This window comes from Oncorhynchus gorbuscha, linkage group LG08 (assembly GCF_021184085.1).
Source record: "Oncorhynchus gorbuscha isolate QuinsamMale2020 ecotype Even-year linkage group LG08, OgorEven_v1.0, whole genome shotgun sequence".
Lineage (NCBI taxonomy): Eukaryota > Metazoa > Chordata > Actinopteri > Salmoniformes > Salmonidae > Oncorhynchus > Oncorhynchus gorbuscha.
The window spans coordinates 62,840,431-62,867,121 of NC_060180.1; the positions used below are offsets into that span (position 1 = coordinate 62,840,431).

Genomic DNA, 26,691 nt, shown 5'->3' on the forward strand with positions numbered 1-26,691 from the left:
AGTTGAACTCGGAAGTTTACATACACCTTAGCCAAATACATTTAAACTCAGTTTTTAACAATTCCTGACATTTAATCCTAGTAAAGATTCACTGTCTTAGGTCAGTTGGGATCACCACTTTATTTTAAGAATGTGAAATGTTAGAATAATAATTGAGATAATGATTTATTCCCAGTGGGTCAGAAGTGTACATATACACTCAATTAGTATTTGGTAGCATTGCCTTTATTTTTATCTTGGGTCAAACGTTTAGGGTAGCCTTCCACAAGTTTCCCACGATAAATTAGGTGAATTTTGGCCCATTCCTTTTGACACAGTGGTGTAACTGAGTCAGGTTTGTAGGCCTCCTTGCTCGAACACGCTTTTTCAGTTCTGACCACAAAATGTATATGGGATTGAGGTCAGGGCTTTGTGATGGCTACTCCAATACCTTGACTTTGTCCTTCAGCCATTTTGCCACAACTTTGGAAGTATGCTTGGGGTCATTGTCCATTTGGAAGACCCATTTGCGACCAAGCTTTAACTTCCTGACTGATGTCTTGAGATGTTGCTTCAATATATCCACATCATTTTCCCACCTCATGATTCCATCTATTTTGTGAAGTGCACCAGTTCCTCCTGCAGCAAAGCATCCCCACAACATTATGCTGCCACCCCCATGCTTCACGGTTGGGATGGTGTTCTTTGGCTTGCAAGCCTCCCCCTTTTCCTCCAGATGTTTGTTTCTGTCGGCACGATGCGTGAAGAAACTGGGTGGCTGTACCGACTCTGATAACATATCCCGAGTGAGCCATGTTTCTGTGAAACAGAGAATGTTACAATCTGATGTCTTTCTGGAAGGCAACCCTTGATCGAATTTCATCTACCTTTTTGTCAAGAGACTGTACATTGGCGAGTAGTATACTCGGGAGCGGTGAGCAATGTGTCCGTCTACGGAGCCTGACCAGAAGACCGCTCCGTCTGCCCCTTCTGTGGTGCTGTTGTTTTGGGTCACCTACTGGGATCAGATCCATTGTCCTGGGTGATGGTCCGAACAGAGGATCCGCTTCGGGAAAGTCATATTCCTGGTTGTAATGTTGGTAAGTTGACATTGCTCTTATATCCAATTGTTCTTCCCAGCTGTATGTAATAATACTTAAGATTTCCTGAGGTAACAATGTAAAAAATAATACATTAAAAAACCAAAATACTGCATAGTTTCCTAAGAATGCGAAGCGAGGCGACCATCTCTGTCGGCGCCATCTTGCATCAATTATCAAGACTTTTTAAAGTATAATACGTACCAGAATGTCAAGTGTGGGTGTAAGAAAGGACGAAAACTGCTCAAAACAGTGAAATCCAGACATCAAATGCTTTATGAAATAAATGTAAAAAAAGTTTACGGTTATTTTAGTCTCTACTATGTGGATGTTTGCTAAAGCGGATCTGATTGAATAGAGGCATAACTCTGTAAACCTCTGTGTTATATAACCATACCAAACGTAACATATCATTCTAATTTAAGATTTGCGTTTAATATGATAATCTAGTCTATGAGACCATGCTGGTTTAGCATGGTCAAAATACCCACTGGGCACAGACGTCTATTCCACGTCTATTCCACTTTGGTTCAACGTAATTTTGTTTGAATTACATGGATACAACATTGTTTCAACCAGTGTGTGCCCAGTGGGTATGCTGTTGGTGCAGTATGGAACTGTCTGTCCTTCACAGGATTCAGCAGTGAAGCACTGGGTCATGTTCATTAGGCACCAAATGGAAGAAAATGGATTGAAACGGAGAGGGATTACCTTGACTAGTCCAGTTAGAAACGTACATTTTCGTCTTACGTTGCAAAATATTTTAAAGTTTTCTGTTGCATGCCATAATAAACACAACCCTGTTGTCTGGACAATAACAATGTTGTTCTGATTAACTGATAATGTGACATTAGAATTCGATGTGCTGGACAATCAACTCCATATCACACCTGTAGTTATCAATAAATACCTTCAGATAAAAGTGTATAAATAATTAATCCATCAGTTTGAGAAATGTATTTGGTTATAAATCATTAGGCCACCACACGTTTATCTTCTAAGTTCATCCTTGACCCGTGAAAAAACAATAGGCTAGTTATCTCGGAATCCAAGGGTAGAGCGTCATAAGAATGAGATGCGACAGGTGAGATAATGCCCTTTATTCTCTTTATCTGCTCTGTGAAATCACTGTGATCTCTGGTCCATAGATAACACTCATTGGCTGGACTGTGTAGGAAAGTAGATAACACACACACATGTTCACTCATTATAAAACACTACACTTTCTCTCACTCAACAACAGTCCAACAGTCCTTGTCTGCCTGTCTGCACTGAATCTGACTGCACTTGTCACAGCTTTGAGATCTCATTGAGGAGGAAAAGACAGAGAAAATGTATGAAGAAGGAAAGAAGAAAGAGGAAGAAGAGAATGAAGACCTGAGGAGATATTGTCGATACTTTACTAAAGAACAGTTGATCATGCTGTGTGTCTGTATTGCTCTGCTTGTGCTACTTCTGGTCATCATCATCACCTCTGTTCTCCTGACTCAAAATGGAGGTAAATAAAAAAAATACAATCAACAGTTATTTACTTACTGATCACAGAATACAAATTAATCAGCATAATAATAAATTGAAATATATAATCTGTTGATCTTAACACTTTTAACAATATTTTTTTAAATAATGTTGAAATGGCGTTTGTATCTACTGTAACCCATGTTACGCCTTGCTTGTATCTTGATCACTATAACTGCAGTTTCCATATCGATAAGGGCTACAGGTTACAACAGCTAATCAACTGTGACGAGAAGATAACTGTTCCCCTGTGCCTACTGGTAGGGCATCTGAAACGATCCTGCCGTTCCCTACTGATGGAGACATGCTGGACTTCCTCATCCAAACTGGAGACATTAGGGAGAGAGACGCGCTGTACGCCACCTGGTATCACCGTGCCAACAACAAGTCAGAGATGAACATAGCACTGCAAAGTAATTTTTAAAGGATTTGCAGTAGCATTCACTTAGAACACACCGTAGCAAAACATTTCCCAATGGAAAATGAAAAAGAGTGTTTCTTATTGGACACATTCAGGTAGTCCCTCCCTGTTTCAGTCCGTTTGAATCCGTTTGGTGGCTAGTGAACACAACCCTGTTCTGTCCCCCTCTCTAGGTTCTATCATGGTTTTGGAGGCTGATGTGACTGTGCAGGGATACGCTACGGTCAACGTGACCACCATCCCCATCATGGCTCATCCTCCTGCTGTCTACAGTGACAACACTCTGGACCAGTGGCTGGATGCCGTGCTCCAGTCAAAGAAAGGTATCAAGCCTAGCAATACGACTTCAGATATCAATTCAACTCTAAATATCAGTCAGAGCCTCGTGAAACAGTTTCTTCTGGTCCTTTAGTACCAATCTATAAAGTCAATCAATTATCCAAAAGGATCTAAGCTATGCATAATCACATGAAAGCTGATGTACTTTCGTATTACGTACAACATGTCTGTAATACACCTGACTCCTTCAGGCATAAAGCTGGACTTCAAATGCATCCAGGCGGTGACTCCCTCTCTGGGCATCCTGAGCATGAAGAACCAGACTAAAGGCATCAACCGGCCGGTGTGGCTGAACGCTGACATCCTCCCTGGGCCAAACGTCCCAGCCTTCTGGCCTGTCATCGACGGACCTGAGTGAGTAGCAAGGAAAGAGCAAATCGTATTAGCCAAATCTCAGACCTGCATGTTTTGATTTATGCTTCAGCAAACTCATTTTACAATACAGATCTCGTACCAGCAGGATGGATTGCCAAGTGCAATTTAGTTTCAACCTTTTCTTTCACAATAATCATGAGCAGATACATTTTTCTTATTCAATTTAAGATACCAGTGCTTTATTGCATGTCACTGTCTGACTTGGAGATCTAACAGGATCTCAGAGTTTGAATCAGTCTCATACTAATTATACCCAACTTTCCTGTCTCCATGCAGGTTCTTGGCAATGATCCAGCAGAGTTTTCCAGACGTGACCATCTCTCCTGGATGGGCAGTTCTGTATCTGCCCCAGTTCCCAAACGTCACCTACACACAGGCCATGGTGGAGGACATGTACGCCATCATCAAAAATGTCCCTCAGACAGTCACCTTCCCAGTCCACGCGCTCATGGCCAAGAACGGATGGCCTCACATCAGCTGGTTACTCAGCCAGTCACCAAAGTAACTAGAACAGCTCCTATACAGTAATTGATCTAGTCATGACTTTCATATCTTCCAATCACACTGATGAAGGTTACACTTGTCTGAATGGTGGACAATGAGATAAGCTGTCTGTCCCTGTGTACAGGTTCAGTCTGACTCTGTGGCAGAGCCAGGAAAAGAACCCCAGTGTGAATGACCTGCTGTTCGTCAGAGACAACACCAACCCTAAGCGAGTCTACTATGACATCTATGAACCTGTCCTGTCCCAGTTTAAAGAAGCTGCCAGTAAGTCAAACACTGTGAAACTCTCCTCTGGGACCCCCAGATGTTTCAGAATTTTGTTGTAGCTCTGAACTAGTTAACCCGATTCAGCATTAGTTGACATGTTGTGCTAGCTCTGGAATAGATCAAACACATGGAGCAGCTGGGGGTCCCTGAGGAGAGTCATACGAATCATTATCATTAGCTTATTCATTATTAATATTACCATTCTACATTCCTGTCTTGAAAATGTATTTCAAAATCATTTTCAACAACAACTAGTGAAAAACAAATGGTATTTCCAACCAGTCCATCCTGATATTAATGTAAACAGGACTGAGTTGTTTGTGTGATTGTAGAGCAAAGAGATCGGCAGAGGAGGTTCTACCCTGGAGGAGACCTGATTGACTATTTCCAGCCGAAATATAGAGATGGCTTGTACATCCAGTGGAACACAGTCACAGACAGAGCCTCACTGCTTTCTCTGCTGTCAGGTAGGACTGATGATGATGATGATGAAGGGTGCGGGTGTAACCAAAATGGCAACCTTAGAGAATTGCAATGATAGGTTTTATGCAGATATTTTTGTTTTTTGTTCAGTGACATTCATACTGTCTAGAGTTGAATATTGAATACAGCGGTCAAATCTCCTGATGGATTCATAATCTGTTGCAGACAGTGCCAGTGGCATGCTCATCATTCCAGTAGGATCTGGTTCCGCCCAGCCTGGGGTCCCAGTGGTGGAGGGCTCCCGTCCAGAGTTCCTTCTCCAGGACTCCCTGAACCTGGTTCTGGCCTCTCCAAAACCCTTTGGTATCTATTTAAGGATCCAGTCCCAGAGCCAGCTGGAACCCTCTCTCCACCTGCTCAGCTCAGCCTACCACAGCGACCTCCTGTACCGCCCCGTCTGGGTCAACATGGCTCTGTCCCATGGAGCCTTCCAGACCCAGGGCTACATCTCTGGGAGGGAGTTCCTCCACACAGTCAACCAGGTGTTCCCCTATGTGACCCTGGCCCCCAGCTGGCCACTTGAAGTCCTGAGGGAGGGGTATAACAGGGCCATGGTGGATGACATGGAGGTTTTACTGAAGGAGGTGTGGCAGGCTGTGTCCCTGCAGGTGAGGGCGGAGCCACTGGGGAGATCTGTGGAGGGACAGAGAAGGATTCGGGAGGTGCAGTCAAGGTACTCACTTACGGTGGAGACCGGGATAGAAAGTGGGATTGATGAGGAGGCAGGACCACAGGCAATCATGGCCAATCTCTCTGGGAGCAAAGACAGAAGCTTGTTTTTTATAACTGAGAACTACTGGTCTAAGATGTGAAGACCTCTTAAATGACAGTTTGCTACATTTTCATATAATCTTTTGTTTTATTTAAAGTAAATAAAAACCAATGAAAAACAACCATTCAATTGAATTGTAATATATTTATTGTAAAATTGTTAGCAATAATTTTGTACAATCTTTGTAGTTTCAATTGTTTTTTTAAATATATATATATATAACTTTAATGCCTGTAGTTTAAGATATGAAATTCTTATCTTATGTGTAACTTGGCTGAAACATTTGAATGCCTCATAAAAAAACATAATAAAACACATCTGACATCAAATGCAGTGTTACTTTCTGTATTCTGAAAATACAGAGCTCTTCTCAGTAAAAAAAACATCTCGTTAGTATTCATTCTCTGGAAAACTTAAAATACAATTTACATCTCATATCATTTTCACATGTTATAATTGGAGATGCAAAACATTGTTTAAAAACCATCAGCGCCCCAAAAATGTTTGCTGTAGATGCTCCTCTTTCATTAGCCTGGTCCCAGATATATTTTACGGTCATAGTCAATGGCCATAGGAGTTGGCAAGACAGCACAAACAGATTTATGAACAGGCTCCTTACATTATTCAGTCTAATAAAAGAAGACTTGAACTTCCTCAGATCATCAATGGCAGTCTGTTAACTCCATCAGCACAATACTCATTGAGGGTGAGGGGGTCAGGTGTGGTGAGGATAGGGGGTTACAGTAGTGTACTATTCAGTGTGGAGGAGGGTGGTTGGTCTTCGGGGTTAGGGTTGTCCCTGTTGTCCTGGAGGAAGGTACTACAGGTGCAGAAGGTGCTGTAGAAGCTGGAGGAGAGCCCGGCGATGTCTGTGGAGATGTAGGGCAGGACCTCGGGAGACGCCTGGTTGAAGTAGGAGATCTAGGAGGGCCAAACAGGATAGGAGTTGTCCTCATCATTAAAGTTGCCATCGGTCATGGTCATTTTACCAGTGGTAATTCAAGAGACTACAAACACATTGGGCAAACAATTTGTTACTGGTTTCACACTTTCTTACCTTGGATACAGTGTTGGAGACCTCCATGATGCTGAAGCCGGCACACAGCACCTCCCCTCTGTTGTAGCCCTCTGTAGGAGGGTGTGTGGGTAGAGTGACCGAACGCAGAGCAATAACATAAGGGTCCCTTGAAGATAAAAAAAATCTCTATCACATTGTCTCTCTCTTTGTCTGGTCTGGTCTGGTCTGGCCTGCCTGCCCGTCAGTCAGTCTGCCTGCCCGTCAGTCTGCCACTCACCCGCTGTCATACGGTGGTCTCCTGGAGGCAAGGAGAATGAAGTCCTGGACCATCCCTCCCTGATTGGCTGAAGAGCTGCAACTGACCCCACCCCGGCATATGGAGGGAGTCACCACGCGGTACAGAAAGTCATCATCGTCCACCCTACGAATCAGGTCACACCTCCTACACAGGGAAAGTCGTGAAATCAGGAGAAGCCAGTGACACAGACTATGCAGTGCGGGAGGCTGCTCTGTATACTCTTGAGGCCTTATACGCCACTTAAGAGAGGGTCCTCTGTCTGTCTGTCTGTCTGTCTGTCTGTCTGTCTGTCTGTCTGTCTGTCTGTCTGTCTGTCTGTCTGTCTGTCTGTCTGTCTGTCTGTCTGTCTGTCTGTCTGTCTGTCTGTCTGTCTGTCTGTCTGTCTGTCTGTCTGTCTGTCTGTCTGTCTGTCTGTCTGTCTGTCTGTCTGTCTGTCTGTCTGTCTGTCTGTCTGTCTGTCTGTCTGTCTGTCTGTCTGTCTGTCTGTCTGTCTGTCTGTCTGTCTGTCTGTCTGTCTGTGCATACAGATTCCCAAGATACCCACTCGTAGTTTGGATCCCACTCCACTCTCTTGCTGAGGTCAGAGAGCACCATGAAGGCCCTCTCAGCCGGGACGTCTGCCTCAAACTCAATCTTAAAACTCAACACCTGCTTCTGCTCCAGGGTGTACAGGCTCACCTGTGGGCCAGAGGGGGATTACATAAGCCATGATTAGTCCTGAATTTAATATGAGCCCAGAGTATTTCCTAGTTTGGCACTGTGATCGAGAAAACCTCTGGTCCCTCGAGGCCATAGCCTGTGTCCCACAGTGGCTCCCTATCCATTATGCCTTGTGGATGGCCTAAATAAAAGTCTCAACCCATCTCACCTTGTTTTTCTCAGAGTTTAACACCCAGTTGTTTCTGGTAGCCAGCATCTTCAAAGCAGACACGTTGTTGTAGCTCAGGTACACCTGCAGCCATTCAAAATGCATTCAAAGTTATTGTTCCCATTTGACACTTGTTCAGCTTCAAACACAGTAAGCACAATGTGTTCATTGGGAGAGTTAGACATGACATAGCACTTTAGCACTCACGCTATCACCTGGCGATACATTTTATAATTGATTTCAAGGCCCAAGTGATTGGACAGTCCATAAAATGTATGACCTTTGGTCTTACTCGTGACTAAGATGTGCTAATCATTCTAGATCAATCTTGGATCTTAATCAACATTTCAACTCTAACCTATGTACTATTCTAAACTGTTTCAACTGCTATGTAGAGTGAGAACCAGAGGGTGTATTCAGTACTGTTTGACGTTAAGGTCTCTCGTCGTCCTTTACCTGGTTGCTGAGGTCCCACGGTACAGATAAGGGCACCTCGGTCTGCTTGCAGGATATTATGTACTTCCTGAATGGACACACAGAAATCTGTTACAATATTCTATTGTGTGCACCACACACTTTGCAGGCTACATTGCAGTCACAATTAAAGTTACTCAGAGGAAGTATCCTTCTCTTCACCTGTCAAGTCGTATTTTCTTTCTAGCGATGGCTTCCTGATACCGTCTCCTTCCCTCCTGTCAGTGAAAGAGGTTAAATAAGACAGGAGGACCATACTGTGAAATAGGCTCCTTAGGTAGTTACAGTTCATTAACTGCTAATAAAAATCTAAATAGGAATGTATATAATTTTAAAAACCTAATTTCACTCAAATTTGAATGAGAACTGGTTGACTCTGACCAGGGGTTCAGGTTGTATTTTTGGCAACGTGCAGGGCTTGCCATCCCTGTCGCAGACCTCAAAGATCATGAAGGCGCTGTTGATGTGCCTCAGAGGCTCCTCCCCTTGATAGGCCTCTGCACACACGCCCACCTCCATGCTGCGACATCACAGGGACACATGACCATCTCAGGTCAACTCAACATTCCAATGTAAGTTAATGACTGAAATTTGAATTATCCAAGATTAATCAAACAATTACTCAAAAAAAAAATCAATCAATAATGTGAGCACAAGTTCTCCCGATCCTTATCACCATTGATTTGAAAGACTCAAATACAGAAAACTGTCACAGTGAAACCAATTTATAGCCTTTCTTTATAAAGTATATGATTTAAAGCTCACCTGTTCTTGAATGCGTTGTTTACGATGGCTTTGAGGACCAGCCGGTCGCCCACTTGTGAGGGACCCCTGAAATGGAACATGTCAATGCTCCGCAGGGTGGGGTGGGCGTTACACAGACGACTGGAGAGGAGGAGAAAGAGGTGGAGGAGGGAGGGGGAGGGAGAAGAGGGAGCAGAGGAACGAGAGGAGGAGGAAGATGAGGAGAAGGATGAAGACGAAGATGTTACAATACGGTGTAATTACATTCTTATCACACTCTGCTTGTGTGGCGTTTTCTGTTCTTGTTTAACAGTGTGTGTGTGTCAAATCTAATTTTATTTGTCACATGCGCCGAATACAACAAGTGTAGACCTTACCGTGAAATGCTTACCTAGAAGCTTGATTTTAAAAAAAATTTTACTAAATAAACTAAAGTTAAAGAAGTAACAAGAAAATTACATAACAATAACAAGGCTATATACAGCGGGTACTGGTACAGAGTCAATATGCGGGGGTACTGGTTAGTCAAGGTCATTTGTAAAGTGACTAAGCATAGATAATAAACGGAGTAGCAGCAGTGTAAAAACAGAGGGGGGCCGGGGGATTTTGGGTCAATGTAAATAGTCCGTTTGGGGTGGCCCGGTAGTCCGGGTGGCCATTTGATTTATTGTTCAGCAGTGTGTGTGTGTGTGTGTGTGGGGGGGTACCTAGCAGCGATAGTAGCCACGTTCTCCATCCAGGCCATGATCTGTCCTCCGAACGTGTTGACCTGGTGGTTGGCATGAGGAGGGAGAACCAACTCTACACTCTCTACCTGCGTCCTCTCGGCTGGCACTGCCTTCTCAGCCTCCTGGACCTCCACTAACACACACACATAAACACACAGGTTAATCCAGCACCTGTCAGCACACAAACTCAACATTACTTACAGGGCATTTGGAAATTATTCAGACCCCTTGACCTTTTCCACATTTTGTTACGTTACATCCTTATTCTAAACTGTGTATTTTCCTCTCATCAATCTACACAAAATACCCCATAATGACAAAGCAAAACAGGTTTTTAGAAATGTTTGCAAATGTATAAAAAATAGATAACTGAAATATCAGACTTACATAAGTACTCAGACCCTTTACTCAGTACTTTGTTGAAGTACCTTTGGCAGTGATTACAGCCTCAAGTCTTCTTGGGTATGACGCTACAAGCTTGGCACAACTGTATTTGCAGAACCTCTCAAGCTTTGTCAGGTTGGAGAGTGTCGCTGCACAGATATTTTCAGGTCTCTCCAGAGATGTTCGATTGGGTTCAAGTCCAGGCTCTAGCTGGGCCACTCAAGGACATTCAGAAACTTGTCCCGAAACCACTTCTACATTGTCTTGGCTGTGTGCTTAGGGTCGTTGTCCTGTTAGAAGGTGAACCTTGGCCCCAGTCTGAGGTCCTGAGCGCTCTGGAGCAGGTTTTCATCAAGGATCTCTCTGTACTTGCTCTGTTCATCTTTGTCTTAATCTTGACTAGTCTCCCAGTCCCTGCCGCTGAAAAACATCCCCCCAGCATGATTCTGCCACCACCATGCTTCACTGTAGGGATGGTGCCAGGTTTCCTCGAGATGTGACACTTGGCATTTAGGCCAAAGAGTTCAATCTTGGTTTCATCAGACCAGAGAATCTTGTTTTTCATGGTCTAAGAGGCTTTAGGTGCCTTTTAGCAAACTCCAAGCAGGCGGTCATGCGCTGTTTACTGAGGAGTGTCTTCCGTCTGGCCACTCTACCATAAAGACCTGATTGCTGGTGTGGTGCATAGATGGTTGTCCTTCTGGAAGGTTGTCCTTCTGGAAGGTTCAACTATCTCCTCAGAGGAACTTTGGAACTCTGTCAGAGTGACCATTCTTGGTCACCTCCTTGACCATGGTCCTTCTCCCCCGATTGCTCAGTTTGGCCGGGCGGCCAGCTCTAGGAAGTGTATTGGTGGTTCCAAACTTCTTCCATTTAAGAATGATGGAGGCCACTGTGTTCTTAGGGACCTTCAATGCTGCAGAAATGTTTTGGTACCCTTCCACAGATCTGTGCCTCGACACAATCCTGTCTCGGAGCTCTACTGACAATTCCTTCAACCTCATTGCTTATTTTTTGCTCTGACATGCACTGTCAACTGTGGGACCTTATATTGACAGGTGTGTGCCTTTCCAAATCATGTCCAATCAATTTAATTTACCACAGGTCGACTCCAATAAAGTTGTAGAAACATCAAGGATGATCAATGGAAACAAGATGCACCTGAGCTCCATTTCGAGTCTTATAGCAAAGGGTCTGAATACTTATGTACATTTTATCTTTATTTAATGAGGCAAGTCAGTTAAGAACATATTCTTATTTACAATGATGGCCTACCCTGGCCAACCCTAACCTGGATGACGCTGGGCCAATTATATGCCGCTCTATGGGACTCCCAATCACGGCCGGTTGTGATACAGTCTGGTATCGAACTAGGGTCTGTAGTGACACCTCTAACACTGATATATAGTGCCTAAGACCGCTGCGCCACTCAGGAGCAAATAAGCTACTTCTGTTTTTTTTGTTTTATAAAATTGAAAAATATTCTAAAAACCTGTTTTCGCTTTGTCATTATGGGGTATAGTGTGTAGATAAAAATACATTAATTTTGTCATCTTTAGAACAAGGCTGTAACCTAACAAATTGTGGAAAAAGTCAAAGGGTCTGATTACTTTCCGAATTCACTGTGGCATAAAGTGTCATACACCATTACAGTTCCAATAGTGATAATAGTCCTCTTGCAGAGGTCATTGCCACGGCGACTGACCTTGTTGAAAGGCCCTGTTGGTGAGCAGGTCCTTCATGATGTCAGCATGGACCAGCCTCATCCTCCTCCTCTCAGCTGCTAGGCTGTGCTCCACCTGCTCCGACTGAGTATGGGGGACCAACGGACGCAGCTGTACCTGTGGAGTGAACACACGCGCACGCACACACAAATGCACGCGCACACACACACACAAATGCACGCACACAAACAAATGCACACACACAAATGCACGCACACAAATGCACGCACACACACACACAAATGCACACACACAAATGCACGCACACAAACAAATGCACGCACACAAATGCACGCACGCACACAAACAAATGCACGCACACAAATGCATGCACACACACCAGGTTATTATAGAGAGCATACGCACACAGTCAACTCAACATTGCTCATCATCAACTCTTACACACCATCTGTATCCTTTCATCAACGTTCTTCCACACATTATGTCCCCAATCAAATCTCACCTTTCCTCCCGTAGTGCGCTGGGTGACAAACGTGGCAAATGCCCGACACACCCTCCAGTGGCTATCGCTGAACAGGTCCTCACAGTTCACCACGATGCCAACCTTGAGACACACACAAAGCATCACAAAGGATAATGATCACAGGAATTCAACTATTTGTCCAGCCGGAAATCCATCCGTTAGTATAAAACTCTAGGTTTTATTAAGGTGTTATAGGGTTTGAACATGACCTGACCTCCATGCTGGTGTTGAAAGCTCGGTTGACTTTGGCCTTGATGTTGACCACCTGTCCAACCCTGAAAAACACACACACCCATTTCCACTAGTGTATTATGTCAACCACACTAGGCATGGTAAAAATAACAAATCCAGAATCTAAGCTGTGGCTCCAGTTCTTTACTGTATGTCTAATGTGTAACGGTATACCACACGGACCAAGGCTTCTTGTCAAAGAACAAAGTCCAGAACGACTTTGATGACTTCTAATAAGGAAGGTGAATCAACAACACAGACACTTACCCAATAGTGTGTTCAAAGTGGATGTCATCGACCGAGGCGGTGACACAAGGACACCCAGCATGCCTTTCAGCTATTGTGAGTAAGAACACAGTGACTTGTCACTTTCTGTCGTCTAGAGGGTGTATGTACATAGCTACTTCAATTAGCTCGTACCCCTGCATACCAACTTGGTACTGGTATTCCCTCTGTCGTTATTGTTATTTTTTACTCACTGTGTATTGATTCCTCGTGTTTTACCCCCTTTTTCTCCCCGTGATATTACGATCTTGTCTCATTGCTGCATCTCCCCAACGGGCTCGGGAGAGGTGAAGGTTGAGCCATGAGTCCAACAAAACATGACCCGCAAACCGCGCTTCTTAACACCCGCCCACTTAACCCGGAAGCCAGCCGCACCAATGTGCCGGAGAAAATTCACACCCTGGTCTGTTTCACCTTTCTTGTGCTTGCCTCCACGCCCCTCCAGGTGTCACCCATTTCCCCCATTATCCCCTGTGCATTTATACACCAACTACTTTGCAGACAGAGTTCAGTGTGTCAAATCGGAGGGCCTGTTGTCCGGACCTCTGGCAGTCTCTATGGGGGTAACACAGGGTTCAATTCTCGGGCCAACTTTTCTCTGTATATATCAACGATGTGGCTCTTAATGCGGGTGATTCCCTGATCCACCTCTACGCAGATGACACCATTGTGTATAAATCTGGCCCTTCTTTGGACACTGTGTTAACTAACCTCCAAATGAGCTTCAATGCCATACAACACTCCTTCCGTGTCCTCCAACTGCTCTTAAACACTAGTAAAACTAAATGCATGCTTTTCAACCGTTTTCTGCCCGCACCCGTCCGCCCTACTAGCTGACCTAGAATATGTGGACAACTACAAATACCTAGGTGTCTGGCTAGACGGTAAACTCTCCTTCCAGACTCATATTAAACATCTCCAATCCAAAATCAAATCTAGAATCGGTTTTCTATTTCGCAACAAAGCCTCCTTCACTCACGCCGCCAAACTTACCCTAGTAAAACTGACTATCCTACCGATCCTTGACTTCGGCGATGTCATCTAGAAAATAGCTTCCAATACTTTACTCAGCAAACTGGATGCAGTCTATCACAGTGCCATTCGTTTTGTTACCAAAGCCCCTTATACCACCCACCATTGCAACATGTATGCTGTAGTCGGCTGGCCCTCGCTACATATTAGCCGCCAGACCCACTGGCTCCAGGTCATGTATAAGTCTATGCTAGGTAAAGCTCCGCCTTATCTCAGCTCACTGGTCACGATAACAACACCCACCCGTAGCACGCGCTCCAGCAGGTATATCTCACTGGTCATCCCCGAAGCCAACACCTCCTTTGGCCGCCTTTCCTTCCAGTTCTCTGCTGCCAGTGACTGGAACGAATTGCAAAAATTGCTGAAGCTGGAGACTTATATTTCCCTCACTAACTTTAAACATCAGCTATCTGAGCAGCTAACCGATCGCTGCAGCTGAACATAGTCAACATGTAAATAGCCCACCCAATCTACCTACCTCATCCCCATATTGTTTTTATTTACTTTTCTGCTCTTTTGCACACCAGTATCACTACTTGCACATCATCATCTGCTCATCTATCACTCCAGTGTTAATCTGCTAAATTGTAATTACTTCGCTACTATGGCCTATTTATTGCCTTACCTCCTCACTCCATTTTCACACACTTTATATAGACTTTCTTTTTTTCTATTGTGTTGACTGTATGTTTGCTTATTCCATGTGTAACTCTGTGTTGTTTGTGTCGCACTGCTTTGCTTTATCTTGGCCAGGTCGCAGTTGTAAATGAGAACTTGTTCTCAACTAGCCTACCTGGTTAAATACAGGTTAAATTAAAAAATACCTGTGTTTTCTGTTTGTCTGTTGCCAGTTCATCTTGTCTCATCAAGCCCACCACCGTGTTTTTTTCGTACTCGGTTTTGATAATTCTGCCTGACCTGACACTGAGCCTGCCTGCAGTTTACGGACTCGGCCCTGTATTACCAACCTCTGCCTGCCCTTGACCTGTCATTTGCCTGTCCCCGGTTTTGTAAATAAACTTCTGTGGTTTGAACTGGCTGCATCTGGGTCTTATCCTTAGCTCTGATAGAAACACTGTTCAATTGACAACCAAAGTCAGCCTTCAGGTACCCGGCTCGCTACTGCTCAACATTACAACACACTTAGCCTTGTGTGCGAAGTGTGTTGGTTCTAGTGAGTGTAAGAGTCAGTGTCACAAAATATTAGTGTTACACTGTGTTTATGTTTCATAGTGAAAAACTATGCCATCTCCGTCTATGCAAAGGTCTTACTGAACATGATGCGGGTGTGTATGAGATATTGTTCAATCCAAAACTGGATCAATAGGCCATTCCCACAGTCCCATTGTGAGTGAGAACACAGAAACAGACAGACAGACACACACACCTGAAAGACAGGCTGTAGAGTCCATCCATTTGAGCAGCTGACCCACACTGAGCTCCTGCCGGTGGTTGGCATGGCAGGGCATCACTATCTGGCTCTTCTTTACCTCTGTAAGGTTCCTGAACACCTCCTCCCCAAACTCATCCTGGGGTCTGCTCATCTTAGGGTCTCAGATCTTATGTCTCCTCTCTAGGAAAGGTAATATAACGTTTGCATTTCATTTGAGTGACCTAGTGACCAACATGTTATCCATGCAAAATTTGGCTATAGAATAATAATGTTTTAGTAAGAATACAGAGCAATAGCAAAGAAAACTCTGTGGCAGTAGTCCTTGCCTGCCCAATGACATACCCAACCTCAAATCTACACAGGAGATGTGACAGATTATTGCACAGTGATTGCAGTGATAGGAGCTTCCCCTAACAGCCGACTAAATAGCAATGCTAGTTCATTCCATTTTACAGCTTAAAGTACCGTCGTATAACGTTAAGCAGCATATTTTCATATCAAGACTATAAGTGTATAGCTAAACTATCTGAGCTACCAGCATAAATTGGCATAGCTAAGTACCTCACCTCTACGATGATTCCACGTACGGAGTCCGAGGCACCATGCAGTCAATACCGAAAACATTTCCATTCTAAAACCCTTACTGTGTACCTATGTTTGTCCTCTGTAGATGCGTGCCTTTCTTTGTTTGCCAAAATACCTACTTTTTAATAAAATGTTAATCAAATACAACTGCTGACTGTTTCACCTTGTTAAGATTCAATTGGCACATTCGCGATGAGTTGCCATCTTAGAGTAACAGTAATGAGGAAACAATCGGTGGTTGTATTTGATTCATGTTTTATTCAAAATGTATGGATTTCAGTAATCCAAGAAAGGCAAACAGAGGACAAACATAGGTTTAAGAATTGACAGATTCTGGTCTGCGCTCAAATAATTATTGTGGATTTGAGGTACTTGGCTAGAATGGAAGTTCACTCGGGGTGCCAGTTTGCTACCTACAGAGAAAAGTTCACTCCAAAGTACCAGTCTGGTCAAATAGGCTAGATGTAACATAGTAAACTAAAATCTGGGACACTCAAATTAGTATGGTATACTATTATTACAAAAGTATGTGGACACCACCTTCAAATGAGTGGATTTGGCTATTTCAGCCAGACCCGTTGCTGACAGATATAAGATCGAGCACACAGTAATGCAATCTCCATAGACAAACAATGGCAGTAGAATGGCCTTACTGAAGAGCTCCGTAACTTTCAACGTGGCATTATTGCCACCTTTCCAACAAGTCGGTCCGTCAAATTTCTGCCCTACTAGAGCTGCCCCGGTCAACTGTAAGTGCTGTTATTGTGAAGTAGAAAAGTCCAGGTGCAAAAGCAGCTCAGCCGCAAAGTGGTGGGCCACACAAGCTCACAAAACGGGACCGCAGAGTGCTGAAGCATGTAGTGCGCAAAAATTGTCTGTCCTCGGTTGCAACACTCACTACTGAGTTCCAAACTGCCTGTGGAAGCAAAGTCAGCACAATAACTGTTCTTCGGGAGCTTCATGAAATGGGTCTCCATGGCCGAGCACCCGCACACAAGCCTAAGATCACAAGGCACAATACCAAGCGTCGGCTGAAATGGTGTAAAGCTCGCCATTATTGGACTCTGGAGCAGTGGAAATAGGTTCTCTGGAGTGAAGAATTACGCTTCACCATCTGGAGACAAATCTGGGTTTTGAGGATGCCAGAAGAATGCTACCAGCCCCAATACATAGTACAAACTGCAAAGTTTGGTGGAGGAAGATAAATGGTCTGGGGCTGTTTTTCATGGTTCGGGCTAGGCCCCTTGTTTCCAGTGAAGAGAAATCTTAAGGAAACAGCATACAATGTCATTCTAGATGATTTTGTGCTTCCAAATTTGTGGCAACCGTTTGGGGAAGGCCCTTTCCTGTTCAGCATGAGAATGCCCCTGTGTACAAAGCGAGGTCCATGCAGAAATGTTTGTCGAGATTGGTGAGGAAGAACTTGACTGGCCTGCACAGAGCCCTGACCTCAACCCCATCAAACAACTTTGGGATGAATTGGAACACCAACTGCGAGCCAGGCCTAATCGGCCCAACCTCACTGATGCGCTTGTGGCTGAATGAAAGCAAGTCCCCGCAGCAATGTTCCAAGATCTAGTGGAAAGCCTGGAGGCTGTTATAGCAGCAAAGGGGGGAACCAACTCCATATGAATGCCTATGATTTTGGAATGAGATGTTCGACGAGCAGGTGTCCACATACTTTTGGTAGTGTATGTTGCATTCGCTATGGTGACAGAAGACATACGTTTACTTGAAAGGAGAAAGTGAAAGGAGGGTGGATGGGTTTTGTGTACAATTCGAACATCTAGCAACCCAAAGGTTGTGTGTTTGAATCCCATCACTGAAATATTTTGCTAATTATAAACGTTGCAACTCCTTTCTACGTTTTAGCTACTTGCAACTACTTAGTCTTAGGATGTTAGCTAACCCTTCCCTTTACTCTCTACTGCCCATCTTTTCCCTCAGGCAGCAAATACACTTTTTGGCCCTCACATCCCCCCATATTACTATTTTCAAATTCCTACACATGAAAATATGTGATGACATGTCTGTAAACAATCCAATGAGGTGCAGAAGTTGGTATGATGCTTCAATTGGGGGGAGGGGCCTTCGCAGAGCGATGTAAGCACATGGTCTGAGCAAAAGGTCAGATACATTTCATTATTTTGCATATTTATATAGAGATAACGTGGCAATAAAAAAAATATGTACTTGTGTAGGAACCTCTAAAGAACCATATTTGATAGGTTTTTTTGTTTCCTCAGTGCAACGTTGTGCAGTTTGGATACCTTTCAGGACAAAATCATGCTCAATGAAAGATGTAAAATTATGTAAAATAATGGCCTTAGTCAATGTTTTTGCCAAAATATCCACTGACATTCACAGGCAATAGACACAGGGACTTTCTATAGGTGAAAGTAGTCTAATGGAGCATACTCTCTGATAGCGAGGACAATGACCCCTTTAGGACACTGACGAAGAATGGACCCCAGAATCAGGTGTGGCGTACAGCAGGTCAGCCACCAGGGGGAGACTCGTCAAGGCCTGGTGACAGACGGAGTGTACATCACGAGGCGATGGCTCCATCTGCTGGACATGCCAGGCCTCGACGGTCTCTCCAGTCAGGACTAATTGGGGCTGATTGGGAGCTGGTGAGTAAACCAAGGGCTGATTGCTCACCAGCTGTGCAAGGCCCATAACGCTACCAGAAGGGCAGCACATAAGGGGGAAGAAAATTCTGTCATTCTACCCCTGAACAAGGCTGTTAACCTACTGGTCCTAGGATGTCATTGTAAATAAGAATTTGTTCTTAACTGACTTGCCTAGATAAATAAAAACGTAACCCCTAACCTAGCTAACATTAGCGTTTCCCTGGTCATTCCTACCATGCCGTGTCTTTTGGTCCTCAAGTTTTTCAGGACAAGTATATATGTACCAGTCAGTAGTTTGGACACACCTACTCATTCAAGGGTTTTTCTTTATTGTTACTATTTTCCACATTGTAATTTAAATGCATTCCAGGTGACTACCTCATTAATCTGGTTGAGAGAATTCCAAGAGTGTGCAAAGCTTTCAAGGTAAAGGGTGGCTACTTTGAAGAATCTCAAATATAAAATATATTTGTATTTGTTGAACATGATTTTGGTTACTACATGATTCCATAGGTGTTATTTCATAGCTTTGATGTCTTCACTATTCCACAATGTAGAACAATCTGGATTTCATGTGACTGGGAATACAGATGTGCATCTGTCACAGATACTTTCAAAAATATGTTGGGATGTGGATCAGAAAACCAGTCAGTATCTGGTGTAACCACCATTTGTCTCATGCAGCACAACCCATCTCCTTCGCATTGAGTTGATCAGGTTGTTGATTCGTTGTCAGTAGTTTATGCCTGCTCATGCCATAACCCCACCATGGGGCATTCTGTTCACAACACTGACATCAGCAAACCGCTCGCACACACAACACTATACACGCGGTCTATCGTCTGTCCAATACAGTTAAACCGTGCTTAATCCGCGAAGAGCACACTTCTCCAGCGTGCCAGTGGCCAGCGACGGTGAGCATTTGTCCACTGAAGTCGGTTACGACGCCTAACTGCAGTCAGGTCAAGGCCCTGGTGCGGACGACGAGCATGCAGATGAGCTTCCTGAGACCGTTTATGCAGAAATTAAATTGTGCAAACCCAGTTTCATCAGTTGTCCGGGTGGCTGGTCTCAGTCAATCCCACACGTGAAGAAGCCAGATGTGGAGGTTATGGGCTGGCGTAGTTACAAGTGGTCTGCAGTTGCGAGGACAAACTGATAAACTTTTTTTTTTAAAACAACATTCAAGGCTTATGGTAGGAAATTAACATTCCATTATCTGGCAACAGCTCTTGTGGACATTCCTGCAGACATCTGTGGTATTGTGTTGTGTATCAAAACGGCACATTAAAGAGTGGCCTTTTATTGTCCCCAGCACAAGGTGCACCTGTGAAATGTTTACTAACATGGATGTAAACAAATTTGTGCAGAACATTTTAGAGTAATACGCCTTGTGTGTGTATGGAAAGTTTCTGGGATCTTTTATTTCAGCCCATGAAACATGCGAATAGTGGAACATTGTTGTTTTGATGCCGTTTAATGTAGCTAGTTCACACAGCTCCATGCAGATAGAGGGACAGGAACTTCTGGAAGGTTTCAGGCTTGTACCCAGATAGACCTGGTGGAATCTGCAGGGGGAAAACAGAAAGAACAAAACCTGGTCATATTGATGTTTGAAATACCACCATTTGTATAGAATCTAAGCTACTAAGTCAAATGGATTCCCTGTTACTATCCATTTCAGATGTGGGACCCTATAAGGGTGTACAGTGTATTTTTTAACTGTTTGATTATATAACTTTTGAAAAGAGACAAAGAAAGAAACAAAGTATTTCTTACCTGCACCACCCTCTTCTTGATGAGGGGGCGGACCTTGGCGAAGTCGTACAGCAGCTGGTCATTCTCCACCCACACCTGGTTCTTGACCCCCTCGTCAGCCTGCAGGTCTGTGGTGTTGAGCTGGAACACCACATACTGGAACATCCGGCCGTTGGTGGCCACCGACTGGACCACTATGGGCTGCTCCAGCACCCCAGGCTTAGTCTGAAGGGAGGGGGAAGAGAGGTTGAACAACAGTGCTGAGCATTTGGTTTTGGTTCAATTATATTTTAATCTTTTTTTAATGCACTATGCATTATGTGGGATGAATGCTGTAACACAGAATAAAACAATTAATACCATTTTCACTGATGGTAGTGACTGCCCATTACTGCTTTGAATTGTATTGGTCACATACACATGGTTAGCAGATCTTAATGCACGTGTATCAAAATACTTGTGCTTCTAGTTCCAACAGTGCAGTAATATCTAACAAGTAATCTAACAATTCCCCAACAACTACCTAATACACACAAATCTAAAGGAGTGAATGAGAATATGTACATATAAATATATGGATGAGCGATGGCCAAGCGGCATAGGCAAGGTGCAATAGATGGTATAAAATACAGTATATTCATATGATATGAGTAACGGAAGACATGTAAGCATTATTAAAGTGGCATTGTTTAAAGTGAATAGTGATCCATTTATTAAAGTGGCCAGTGATTGGGTCTCAATGTAGGCAGCAGCCTCTCTGAATTAGTGATTGCTGTTTAGCAGTCTGATGGCATTGAGATAGAAGCTGTTTTTCAGTCTCTCAGTCCCAGCTTTGATGCACCTGTACTGACCTTGCCTTCTGGATGGTAGCGGTGTGAACAGGCAGGTGGTTGTTGTCCTTGATGATCTTTTTGGCCTTCCTGTGACATCAGGTGCTGTAGGTGTCATGGAGGGCAGGTAGTTTGTCCCGGGTGATGCATTGTTCAGACTGCACCACCCTCTGGAGAGCTTTACGGTTGAGGGCGGTGCAGTTGCCGTACCAGGCTGTGATACATCCCGACAGGATGCTCTTGATTGTACATGTGTAAAAGTTTGTTGGGGTTTTGGGTGACAAGCTAAATTTATTCAGCCTCCTGAGGTTGAAGGGGTGCTGTTGCATCTTCTTCACCACACTGTCTGTGTGGGTGGACCATTTCAGTTTGTCTGTGATGTGTATGCAGAGGAACATAAAAACTTTCCACCTTCTCCACTGCTGTCCCTTCGATGTGGATAGGGGGGTGCTCCCTCTGCTGTTTCCTGAAGTCCACGATCATCTCCTTTGTTATGTTGATGTTGAGTGAGAGGTTGTTTTCCTGACACCTCACCTCCTCCCTGTAGGTTGTCTCATCGTTGTTGGTAATCCAACTACTGTTGTGTCGTCTGCAAACTTGATCATTGAGTTGGAGGTGTGCATAGGCACGCAGTCGTGGGTGAACAGGGAGTACAGGACGGGGCTTAGCACGCACCCTTGTGGGGACCCAGTGTTAAGGATCAGCGAAGTGGAGATGTTGCTTCCTACCTTCACCACCTGGGGGCAACCCTTCAGAAAGTCCAGGACCCAATATTGCACAGGGCGGGGTTGAGACCCAGGGCCTCCAGCTTGATGATGAGCTTGGAGGGTAGTATGGTGTTGAATGCTGAGCTGTAGTCAATGAACAGCATTCTTACATAGGTCTTGTCCAGATGGGATAGGGCAGTGTGATGGCGATTGCATTGTCTGTGGACCTGTTGGGGCGGTATGCAAACTGAAGTTGGTCTAGGTGATATGATCCTTGACTAGTCTCTCAAATCACTTCATGATGACAGAAGTGAGTGCAACAGGGCGGTAGTCATTCAGTTCAGTTATCTTGCCTTCTTGGGTACAGGAACAATGGTGGCCATCTTGAAGCATGTGGGGACAACAGACTGGGATAGGGAGATATTGAATATGTCCGTAAACACACCAGCCAGCTGGTCTGTGCTTGCTCTGAGGACGCGGCTAGGGATGCCGTCTGGGCCAGCAGCCTTGCGAGAGTTAACAACTTTAAATGTTTTACTCACGTCGGCCACTGAGGAGAGGGCGCAGTCTTTGTTAGCGAGCTGCGGTGGTGGCACTGTATTATCCTCAATGTAGGCAAATAAAGTGTATAGTTTGTCTGGAAAAGTGACGTCGGTGTCTGTGATGTGGCTGGTTTACTTTTTGTAGTCGTGATTTCCAGAATTTATTCACATTACTTTAATAAAATATTTCAGTTCTGTATATTTGTTTTTTTTGATGACTATTATTTCATTCCAAGTCATCATCTCTATAGAGCTGCTGCCTACTGTGTGCTCTCTGACATATGACTATTTTGTAGTTGTTCATAGTAAATAAGGCATACTTATATGACTCCTGAATACCAACTATCAATCATTTCGATAATATATTTTCAGGTAGAGATACCTCACGAAGCAACAGCTGCTCTCTAGATTACCTTACGATCATGCATTCTTCGGTCTCTTCTGTAGTAAGTGTAAACGAAACAGACCGGACAAGAAGATGTGCAATGAATTATGGTCATTGTCGCTAAACTGTGAAAAATATTGGCCTGTTGGAAACTCCCTACTACATTGCACAGTTCATCTCTAGAGAAACTGTGCAATGTGCGCATTGAGCTAACAGAAAAAAACAGAATGAAATGGATTTCAAATAACTGAACAGACATCGGTCAACTGGTTGTTAAAACGGAGAAGAAAAATCACAGAAATGTAGGTTAATCGCTCAAGACTAGACACGTGACCCACATACACAATCAGTGGCGGGAGAAATCGGTGGAGGATGTGTTCATTGTTGCAGCTTAATTTCAATGAAAGTCACGTTTGCAATCATATTGTGTGGAACAATGCATGGGAACTCTGTCAGGGTGGAATAGTCCATTATTATGAACCAGTCCGTGGGTGATTAATGGCACTTGTTTCTACTAGTATAAGAAAAACTAGAATTGTATTAATATTGATATGAAATATATGTATGGAAATAAATTATTGATCTTTTATGAATAATTTTTCATCTGTATGGATTCATAAACTTTTTTTGGGGCCTTTTTTGTCAAAAATGTGGCTGGCCTCATTGACCTGGGCACAGTACCCAGGCAAAAACCCCATCCCTCCCCATTTCCTTCGCAACTTTAAAGATTTGCGCAGATTTTGCTGCTGCTGAACCAACCTGCTAAAGCAAGAGACAATGAGAGCGATGAGCTGAGCAGCCCATGACAGCGGGCCGTTTGTCTCGGGTTGGGGGGCCTCAAGCAGAGCATGGGGGGGGGGGGGGGCTTGCTGATGTGAGGCCTGTTGCAATTGCCTCTTCTGCCAAATTGTAAGTCCGCCACTGTAAGCAACTGTAAGTTCATTATGCCAAGCAGAAATCCTGATCAAATCTCTTTCCGATTCAATCACTTTTTATCATTTCTGTTACAAATGTGTAACTACTACCCCTGTGTAATAAAGTATTGGACATTATACCATAATGTCATTAATTTACGTGTAAGGTTACAAACAGCCTTTACCCCGTGGAGTGTGTGAGCACGAGCCAGGGCGTTCCCGAAGGCAAACATGATCATCTTAGCACGGAGCTGCTCAGGAAGGAGAGTGACAGGGGTGTCTCCTGCCTCCAGGAGGAAGAGGGTGTGGGCATGAGGGTAAGGGTAGTCCGCCTTGAAGCCTGAAGGAACAGAGGTTTTATTGTGAGTTCATTCCTGACCTGAATTCAACATTTCCATTGTTCTACATACAAATTGTATGGATCTGTAGCTGTAATGACTGGTTGATTGACAAACAGTAGTATTGCCTGTATGGTTCTGCTCCTCGTAGACCTGGACACTCTGCAGGTCGATGGTGGGAGAGATTGGGTAGAACGTCTCCAGGACATGGTCGGCCGTGCTCTGGACCTCCTCTTTCCCAGCAAGCACTGGGAGAGGGGCCATGCTGTTGAGCAGCAACCCATTCTGCCCTCGCACCTGGAACAAGTCTTCACCTGGAGGACAGGTGGCCAGGAAGAGTTGAGATGAAACAGCTAAGCTTTTAGTCAATGGTGTGTAGTAGTAGCCTATGTACTGTGGCTATCCTGTCTATCTCACAGATATCAAATAATGGGCCCTGGACATGTTACCTACTAGTGGGGCTTAGAGGTTGATTTTGGACTGGGTACAACTTGATGAGGAGATGGGCAATAGTGTTATTTCAGTAACACTAAAACAACAAATACATTCAAAGTCCAGTATAATACTGTATTTACCACTATTGCATAATGCTATTGAATGACGTCAGGGGTCACGGCCCTACCTCTGCTCCATGTGGCAGCCAGACTGTATTTCTCCGCCAGGATCCTCCTGCCAAGCCCAGGATGACTGACCTGCAGGCTCCCACACAGGTGGATCAGGCTCCTCAGCAAAGCCACGCTAGAGAGACAAAGGACAGAAGAGAGATGCCACATGTCAGCACAGAGACAGTGGATTTAATGTTCAGAGACCCAAGCTGGCCCAGCCATGTATTTTATGATTCTGATGGGAATGAAAACCTGTGACACCAGACAAAGACAATTATGGGTCATGGACCAGTTTGTTTGCGTTCATCTGAGTAGTGGTAGACTAGACTCACCAGAAATGGTCTCTGGACGGTCGTTCCTCTGTGGTGTCCCAGAAGCGAGCATGCCTGATGGCATTCTGAACTCGCTCATCCTGGTTTTCAATCTGATTGGCTTCATTCTCAGCCAATGACAGAACCTGGTCCGGAAGTCCATTTGTCAGCTTGGATTTAGTGAGCCACAGTGCTTGCCTGACCCCTGTAACATAGGAATACATATTAAAGAGAATACACACAATTGATTCATTAGATGTATTGATTTCTATATTTTGGCCTCCAATTGACATTTAGTGGCATCTCTTTTGTTGACTGATATCTTACATTTGTCTAACACGGGATCAGTAATAGGAGCCAACAGTTTATAGAACTTTAATATAACATACCTTCAAGTGCGTTTGTCCTTTGGTTAAATATGAAGCAAGACTTCTCTTTATGGAGTGGCATTTCTTCCTCTTTCGGCGCATAATAATGAGAGGGGTCGTTCCAGTCTCGCACCCAGGTAGGGAAAGAGGGCTTTGCCAACCCAGGGACATAGTGCATTCTATCGCCATAGGTAATGCGCTCGAGTCCGGGTATGTCCACCTTGATTCGCGGCTTTTTTCTCGGCGGTACCTTCGCACATAAACTGCAGGTGACATTGAAATATCGATGCCCGTGGACACTGCTCCCTCCATGTGTCGAGCTGATTCTTACTTCCTTCCAAAGCGTCGTTTTTGCAAGCAAAGGAGCTGCGGCCTTAAAAAGTTGTGCAGTTTCTTTAAACATGTTGCTAAGTATTATGTATCTTTATAAAGTAATAATTATCTACAGCATCTTCTCGTTACACGTATCACCGTAGGGCGCCGCCATCTTTTTCACCAGCACTGAGGTTCAAAGCAATTGGTGAACGAGCAGTGTGGTATACTACCGCCTCCAGCAGGATGGGAGTGGAACCCACATGCAAAATAGGCCTTGTCCAATTCTACTTTCACAATACTTGGTGGAAGGAAAATGCATTTTGACAGGTGATAAATAGTGTATTCGTTATTTGTATCTGTCAATCATATAAAATATGTGAATACTTTGATGAGAAGTATGGCCTTTTCATATTTTTGGATGGAAATAGAGAACTTCATTTGATCTAAGTCTGGTGACATTGTACTGTCGGAATTTTCACATTTGATAAATGTAATTCCAGTCATGATGTCAACACAATCAGAGTCATGTATGTTCATGTTCTTTAATTGAGATAACAAAAATTAAGATTATTTTTTATTTAACCTTTAGGTTAAGTTTGTATTATTTAAATAGATGGGCAAGGCTCAACCTAGTTTTTATGCTTTTTACAGACACACAATATCAGGAAATCAGGAAAAAATTGCTGCTTCAGAATCATCTGTAACTTTTAAGACAAAAGTAACACTGACATCACAAAAATATAAACACAACATACCACAATTTCAATGATTTTACTGAGTTACAGTTCATATAAGGAAATAAGTACATTTAAATAAATGAATTAGGCCCTAATCTATGGATTTCACGACTGAGCAGGCCTACCCACTTGGAAGTAGGGCCTACCCACTGGGGAGCCAGGCCTACCCACTGGGGAGCCAGGCCCACCCACTGGGGAGCCAGGCCTAGCCAATCAGAATGATTTTTTCCCTACAAAGGGGC

General features: G+C 44.0%; 3 protein-coding genes across 7 annotated transcripts; 1 reads left to right on the top strand and 2 right to left on the bottom strand.

Annotated features, from left to right (window-relative positions):
* The first annotated feature begins 2,301 nt into the window (after positions 1 to 2,301).
* fam151a (family with sequence similarity 151 member A) lies at positions 2,302 to 6,082 on the top strand. 2 transcript variants are annotated; one of them, XM_046360160.1, is made up of 8 exons: positions 2,302 to 2,577; positions 2,858 to 3,010; positions 3,192 to 3,341; positions 3,549 to 3,711; positions 4,009 to 4,233; positions 4,361 to 4,500; positions 4,836 to 4,970; positions 5,152 to 6,082. In XM_046360160.1, the coding sequence occupies exons 1-8, from the start codon at positions 2,412 to 2,414 to the stop codon at positions 5,796 to 5,798; spliced, it is 1,779 nt and encodes a 592-aa protein (XP_046216116.1). In that variant the 5' UTR covers positions 2,302 to 2,411; the 3' UTR covers positions 5,799 to 6,082. The 2 variants fall into 2 exon arrangements, with proteins under 2 accessions (XP_046216116.1, XP_046216117.1); XM_046360161.1 differs by having other exon boundaries at positions 2,435 to 2,577; positions 2,862 to 3,010.
* LOC124041955 (acyl-coenzyme A thioesterase 11-like) lies at positions 5,883 to 16,064 on the bottom strand. Of its 4 annotated transcripts, none has more exons than XM_046360163.1 (15): positions 15,416 to 16,059; positions 12,979 to 13,048; positions 12,695 to 12,755; positions 12,460 to 12,561; positions 11,978 to 12,113; positions 9,868 to 10,021; positions 9,182 to 9,301; positions 8,855 to 8,936; positions 8,579 to 8,634; positions 8,399 to 8,465; positions 7,943 to 8,026; positions 7,619 to 7,752; positions 7,054 to 7,218; positions 6,816 to 6,942; positions 5,883 to 6,679 (listed from the first exon to the last, which is right to left on the bottom strand). In XM_046360163.1, the coding sequence occupies exons 1-15, from the start codon at positions 15,570 to 15,572 to the stop codon at positions 6,497 to 6,499; spliced, it is 1,698 nt and encodes a 565-aa protein (XP_046216119.1). In that variant the 5' UTR covers positions 15,573 to 16,059; the 3' UTR covers positions 5,883 to 6,496. The 4 variants fall into 4 exon arrangements, with proteins under 4 accessions (XP_046216119.1, XP_046216118.1, XP_046216121.1 ...); XM_046360162.1 differs by having other exon boundaries at positions 8,798 to 8,936; positions 15,416 to 16,057; XM_046360165.1 differs by lacking the exon at positions 15,416 to 16,059 and adding an exon at positions 13,191 to 13,536 and having other exon boundaries at positions 8,798 to 8,936.
* A 4,023-nt stretch (positions 16,065 to 20,087) lies between these two features.
* Positions 20,088 to 25,917, bottom strand: mrpl37 (mitochondrial ribosomal protein L37). The gene is made up of 7 exons (XM_046360167.1): positions 25,419 to 25,917; positions 25,051 to 25,234; positions 24,736 to 24,851; positions 24,242 to 24,427; positions 23,961 to 24,115; positions 20,419 to 20,622; positions 20,088 to 20,207 (listed from the first exon to the last, which is right to left on the bottom strand). Exons 1-7 carry the CDS (start codon positions 25,798 to 25,800, stop codon positions 20,130 to 20,132), a joined length of 1,305 nt encoding a protein of 434 aa, XP_046216123.1. The 5' UTR covers positions 25,801 to 25,917; the 3' UTR covers positions 20,088 to 20,129.
* Positions 25,918 to 26,691: the final 774 nt, after the last annotated feature.

Bases quoted from the DNA above. Each gene is read 5' to 3' on its own strand.
- fam151a (XM_046360160.1), top strand. From the start codon at position 2,412: ATGTATGAAGAAGGAAAGAAGAAAGAGGAAGAAGAGAATGAAGACCTG. The intron at 3,342-3,548 runs GTATCAAGCCTA...TGACTCCTTCAG, and splicing joins CGTGCTCCAGTCAAAGAAAG to GCATAAAGCTGGACTTCAAA. The intron at 4,501-4,835 runs GTAAGTCAAACA...GTGTGATTGTAG, and splicing joins CCAGTTTAAAGAAGCTGCCA to AGCAAAGAGATCGGCAGAGG.
- LOC124041955 (XM_046360162.1), bottom strand. From the start codon at position 15,572: ATGAGCAGACCCCAGGATGAGTTTGGGGAGGAGGTGTTCAGGAACCTT. The intron at 12,114-12,459 runs GTGAGATTTGAT...TTCACTCCACAG, and splicing joins AGCGCACTACGGGAGGAAAG to GTACAGCTGCGTCCGTTGGT. The intron at 10,022-11,977 runs GTCAGTCGCCGT...TGTGTGTGTTAG, and splicing joins CAACAGGGCCTTTCAACAAG to TGGAGGTCCAGGAGGCTGAG.
- mrpl37 (XM_046360167.1), bottom strand. From the start codon at position 25,800: ATGTTTAAAGAAACTGCACAACTTTTTAAGGCCGCAGCTCCTTTGCTT. The intron at 24,428-24,735 runs GTAGGGCCGTGA...CCTGTCCTCCAG, and splicing joins GGCTGCCACATGGAGCAGAG to GTGAAGACTTGTTCCAGGTG. The intron at 20,623-23,960 runs GTAAAGGCTGTT...CCCTCCCTTCAG, and splicing joins GTGCTCACACACTCCACGGG to ACTAAGCCTGGGGTGCTGGA.